General features: G+C 40.0%; 1 protein-coding gene across 1 annotated transcript in view; it reads left to right on the forward strand.

Annotated features, from left to right (window-relative positions):
* The window catches only part of PRPF3 (pre-mRNA processing factor 3), a 38,259-nt gene that overhangs the window by 23,088 nt on the left and 9,041 nt on the right, over positions 1-6,130 (forward strand). The window contains exons 10-15 of the mRNA XM_011937953.1: positions 2-119; positions 749-848; positions 1,021-1,134; positions 2,606-2,724; positions 2,995-3,078; positions 5,793-5,854. Coding sequence (XP_011793343.1) covers positions 2-119; positions 749-848; positions 1,021-1,134; positions 2,606-2,724; positions 2,995-3,078; positions 5,793-5,854 — 597 coding nt within the window. The remainder of the gene's footprint in view (position 1; positions 120-748; positions 849-1,020; positions 1,135-2,605; positions 2,725-2,994; positions 3,079-5,792; positions 5,855-6,130) is intronic.

Raw genomic sequence — 6,130 nt, forward strand, 5'->3', positions numbered from 1 at the left:
GGGAGTATATCTTACCAAGAAGGAACAGAAAAAACTTCGGAGACAAACAAGGAGGGAAGCACAGAAGGAACTACAAGAAAAAGTCAGGCTGGGCCTGATGCCTCCTCCAGAACCCAAAGGTACATCTCTTAGTGGCCTCTGCTGTTAAAAAGAGTGGCAAGTTTATGTCTTAACTCTATGTTTGAGTGATTTCTGTTTCCAAGAAACATTCTTGGGGTCTTTTTTCTCCAGGTGTTCTACCACCTTTTCATATTAAGATAGGTCAACACATTCATTATAGAGGCCATTTAAGGCTTATTTTTAAGCATACTGATCATACAACACTCTGGTTTTCCTGGAAGAATACAGGTCTTGAAATTCATGGAGATAGCAGTTGCAGTATTTGCATAGACTTTTTATGTACATAATTCTTAATGTTTTAATTTTTACAATGAAAGTGCAGGATAAAGAACTTGCCCCTGTAGTTACATTCTCGTTCAGCAATATTTTGACTGAGGACTGTTATGTATAAGCTCTTTCACTAGATGCTGTGATAAGTACCAATCTTCAACTTAATTGTGTGAACTTCTGCAAATGCTGAAGTGATCGGGTGAGATTTTCAAGGTAGTAGTTATAGGAGGAGGTGAGTTTAGAAGCAGAGATTTGAAATAGGTAAATAATATGAATTGGTGTAGAAGAGATAACAAGTTACTCTTGTTATCTGGAGAAGTGACTTCAAAGATTGACTGCTGTCCTCTCTTCACTACAGTGAGAATTTCTAATTTGATGCGAGTATTAGGAACAGAAGCTGTTCAAGACCCCACGAAGGTAGAAGCCCATGTCAGAGCTCAGATGGCAAAAAGACAGAAGTAAGTGCCATGGGATTGGGTGGAAACCCCGGGCAAGGACCTTTCCCAAACTCTTCTGGGGGATCCATATTTGGAGGGAGGGGAGAGTTCTCCGTTGCTCTCTCTTTCCCTCAGCCCTGCCTCTGATCTTCAATGCCTTTCTCACTTGTGGATGTCCTTCCTGTCACGACAGAGCGCATGAAGAGGCCAACGCTGCCCGAAAACTCACAGCAGAACAGAGAAAGGTCAAGAAAATTAAAAAGCTTAAAGAAGACATTTCACAGGGGGTACACATATCTGTATATAGGTAGGTGTCCATACTGGGCTGACCTTCACCTTAGAATTACTAAAACATTTTCCAAGTGCTTAAGGCAGAATCACTGTGGCCTAAAAGCATACCTGACACCAGTTCCTACTCTCTTTTAATGACCCTAGTGTGGATCAAGAGCTAGTAAATCTTGTAAAATAGTGAGGGTTAATGACTTATGTTTATGGTTATGCAAGTCTTCCCTCTGAAGTCTTCTTTTTTTACCAGAATATTAGTTCTGAAAAAATGAACAAATCAATATACTTGTTCAGGCCAAGATATGAACTAGAGATTGTATGTCCTTTGAGGACTGTAAAATATCATCCTATTTCTTTTTTTTTTTCATCTTTTTTTTCAAATGGTTTGAGTTTGCTTCCAACATCCATGGAAGCATTACAAATTTTCTTTCCTCAGTAGTCATATCCTTACCCTGATGTATTGCTGTGTTTCATCCTCACTCCAAAATGCATTTTATATGTTGTAAATATTTTTCTACCTTTATGTTGATTTAATGTTTTTATTTTTTTATGTTGAGTACATGTTTATATTCTATTTTTAAAATGTGCTTATTTCTATTAACTAGTTTTTATTATAAAAGTACATTATTACAAAAGTAGTGAATGTTTATTAAGATTTAAAAAATTGTCTGACAATACAGAAGAACACTTACTCAGAATGTCTCCTTTCTTTTCTCTGATTCCTTAGAACTGCTCTCTTTAGGTAATTGCTATTAACAGTTTTTCACATATCCCCCTAGAAAATTTTCGTGCCTATATAGTGATCCTATATATATTTCATTTGTTTATTTATTTATTTGAGACAGAGTTTCAGTCTTGTTGCCCAGGCAGGAGTGCAATGGCACAATCTCGGCACACTGCAGCCTCTGCCTCCCAGGTTCAAGTGATTCTCCTGCCTCAGCCTCCTGAGTAGCTAGGATTACAGGCATGCACCCCCACGCCTGGCTAATTTTTGTGTTTTTAGTAGAGATGGGGTTTCACCATGTTGGCCAGGCTGGTCTCGAACTCCTGACCTCGTGATCTGCCCACTTTGGCCTCCCAAAGTGCTGGGATTACAGGTGTGAGCCACTGCGCCCAGCCGAGTAATCCTATATTATCCTATATTATGAGGGTCTAAGGGTCTAGAGGACAAAAGTCTGTAGGTCTTTACATTGTCAAGAACAATGAGATTATAAGCATTTTTGGATAATAGTAAATACCTCTCCCTGATTCTTAGAGTAAACTTTGGTTACCTGCTATTGTGTAATGTAAAGTGCTAGACTTTGAAGAAATATAAGAGTGTGGAAATATTTCTAGACTCATCAACTCTACCTTTTAAGCATTCATCTATTTGTTTACTCCAGAGGCCTTTGTTTATAGAGAGGAAACCATTTGGGATTCATCTCTACTTGCCACTCCATTCAGGCAGCTGCTGATGCTAAAATGAAGACATAACTAAACTTTCCCTTCTCCAGAGTTCGAAATTTGAGCAACCCAGCCAAGAAGTTCAAGATTGAAGCCAATGCTGGGCAACTGTACCTGACAGGGGTGGTGGTACTGCACAAGGATGTCAACGTGGTAGTAGTGGAAGGGGGTGAGTCTGAAAAACTTGAGGGAGACTGTCCCCAGACAACCCTGGGCTTAGAGTGATTAGCATTGTGGGGAGAAAGGAGAAAAAGATAGTATTTTAGTGCCATACCTGATATAATATGCTAGGTTACTGCTTCTGTGTTTATTGGAATAGAAGGCCCTAAGATGTGGTCCTGGGATTGCTTCAGCTACCACTTTAATGTCTGAGCTCAGAGGTTCTTTCCAGCCCATCATCTTCCACAGTTCTGGCAAAATTCTTCTTCTCTGTTTCCAGGCCCCAAGGCCCAGAAGAAATTTAAGCGTCTTATGCTGCATCGGATAAAGTGGGATGAACAGACATCTAACACGAAGGGAGATGGTGAATGGGGGTTAGAGGGGATTAAGTGGGAGAGCTGTGGGAGGTGGGGATGGTGCATCTGTCCACTCATTTTATTCCCTCCCTGTGACACTCTTGCTAACACTAGATAGTGTTCAGGAATTTAAGAAAGACCCATTTAGACTTTGAGCCTCCTAGACATTCATATAATATTTACTATATTATTATATGCATGAATGGTAAAGATTTTTTTTTTTTGCCTATCATTTAAGGCTTTTCTACCCGCTGGTTTCTGTGTCTGTCCTGGATCTGAGTACTGGTTATATGAATTTATTCAGTATTTGAAAATTCAGCAAGCAGCTGGGCATGGTGGCTCCTGCCTGTAATCCTAGCACTTTGGGAGACTGAGGCGGGCAGATTGCCTGAGGCCAGGAGTTTGAGACCAGCCTGGGCAAACAACGTGGTGAAACCCCATCTCTACAAAAAGTACAAAAATTTGCTGGGTGTGGTGGCACACACCTGTATTCCCAGCTACTCAGGAAGCTGAGGTGGGAGGATCATTTGAGCTTAGGGAGGTCAAGGCTGCAGTAAGCTGTGATTGTGCCACTGCAGTCCAGCCTGAGTGACAGAATGAGACCCTGTCTCAGAAAAAAAAGAAAAAGGAAATCCAGTAAGCTATACATTCATGTGTACGGTGTCTATGTTATATTATTATTTGATTTTTTTTTTTTTTTAAGGATTGAAGGCAAAAAGATTTTCAGGTCAAAAAAGCTCTGCTTTGATCAAACTACTTTTTCTTTTGCCTGTTATATATGTATACATACACATATACATATACGTATACATGTACATGCTCACATATATGCTCCTCAACTTATGATGGGGTTAGTTCCAATAAACCTAAGATAAGTTGAAAATATTGTTAAGTCAAAGATGCATTTAAGGCCAAGCAGTGGCTCACACCTATAATCCCAGCACTTTCGGAGGCCAAGGAAAGCAGATCATTTGAGGTCTGGAGTTCATAACCAGCCTGGCCAACATGGTGAAACCCCGTCTCTACTAAAAACACAAAAATTCGGGGTGTGGTGGTGGGCCTCTGTAATCCCAGCTACTCAGGAGGCTGAGGCAGGAGAATCGCTTGAACCTGGGAGGCGGAGGTTGCAGTAAGCCGTGATTGCACCACTGCACTCCAGCCTGGGCAACAGAGCGAGACTCCATCTCAAAAAAAAAAAAAAAAAATGCATTTAATACATCTGATACTTAGGACATCATAACTTAGGCTAGCCTTCCTTATACTTTCTCAGAATACTTAGATTAGCCTACAGCTGGGCAAAATCATCTTACACAAAGCCTATTTTTATCTCATGTAAGAGTATTTTACTGCATATTGCTAGCCCAGGAAAATCTCAAAATTTAAAATTTGAAGTACATTTTCTACTAAATATTTATCACTTTCACACTGTACTCAAGGCAAAAAATTCTAAGTCAAGGACTATCTATATCTGACATGCTTCTGGCCATCATACTTCCATTAGTGTTCATTCTCATCTTTGAAGACCTGGATTAGCATTTAAAATCTGCAGAGAGGCCGGGCGTGGTGGCTTATGCCTGTAATCCCAGCACTTTGGGAGGCCGAGGCGGGTGGATCACCTGAGGTCAGGAGTTTGAGACCAGCCTAACATGGTGAAACCGCGTTTCTACTAAAAAATACAAAAATGAGCTGGGCATGGCAGTGTGTGCCTGTAACCCCAGCTACTCGGGAGGCCTAGGCAGGAGAAGCATTTGAATGGGGGAAGTGGAGGTTGCAGTGAGCCAAGATTGTACCACTGCACTCCAGCGTGAGTGACAGAGTGAGACTCTGTCTCAAAAAAATAAAAATATAAATAAAATCTGCAGAGAGTTCATCTTAAGAAACCCAAGAATAAAAAATAAAATCTACAGAGAGCCTTTTCTTAACTTTTCTTAACTTTACCTGACTAGCCTTCCTGACTTTTTGTCCTTGAAGTATTTAAAGTAGTTTTTTGTAATAGGTGTATATTTTATTTTGTTTTACACGTGCATTTTTTTTTTTTTTTTTTTGAGATGAAGTTTTTGCTCTGTTGCCCAGGCTGGAGTGCAGTGGCACCATCTTGGCTCACAGCAACTTCCACCTCCCAGGTTCAAGTGATTCTCCTGCCTCGGCCTCCTGAGAAGCTGGGATTACAGGCACCCGCCACCACGGCTGGCTAATTTTTGTGTTTTTAGTAGAGATGAGGTTTCACCATGTTGGCTAGGCTGGTCTGAAACTCTTGACTTCAAGTGATCCGCTCACCTCAGCCTCCCAAAGTGCTAGGATTACAGGCGTGAGCCACCACACTGGCCGATAATTTTGATTTGGTATATCTGCCTTCCTCCTCCATTGGGCGAAAGTTTTTTGAGAGTAATAAATGATGTTGACATCTGAAGCATGCCTCCCAGAGTGCCTAGGACAAGTTTTTATTCTTGATTGCTTGTCTTTTATTTCCTTATTCCCAGTACCTGTTACAGCTCTTGATTCATAACAAGTGCTAAGTAAATGCTAATTGTATCAATTAATATTCCTTTTTGCTTGGAGCTTCAAGTCTAATTTGGGGAAAATAAAGAGCAACAGAAAATAAAACATTTGGTCCAACACATAAAAAGGGTGACAATATTTAAGAGAGTTTGGTTAGACTCGAATATTGTTTCTTTAGAACCTGAATCTCAAGTCTAAGTCTATAACAAGATTTCTCTTCCAGATGATGAGGAATCTGATGAGGAAGCTGTGAAGAAAACCAACAAATGTGTACTAGTCTGGGAGGTAGGTGATCCTTTGTAAAACATTGTAAAACTTTAGCCAACTCCTGATTATTTATACTATTTAAGTAGAGCAATGGAATGTAAGATCTAATCAGTGAATAATCCCTTAAATAATTTATGTTTCTTTTTGGAATCCATTTTTAAATGGTTGGCAATAAATTCTTCCTGATCATCTGTTTAGTTAAATTGATGAGTATTTAGTATATGCTATCTGGGGAAGTGTGTGGATAGTGCTGCTGGTAGCAGGAATACAAATTCTCTTTTTTTTTTTTTTTTT

Source organism: Colobus angolensis, unplaced genomic scaffold (genome assembly GCF_000951035.1).
Source record: "Colobus angolensis palliatus isolate OR3802 unplaced genomic scaffold, Cang.pa_1.0 Scaffold169, whole genome shotgun sequence".
Lineage (NCBI taxonomy): Eukaryota > Metazoa > Chordata > Mammalia > Primates > Cercopithecidae > Colobus > Colobus angolensis.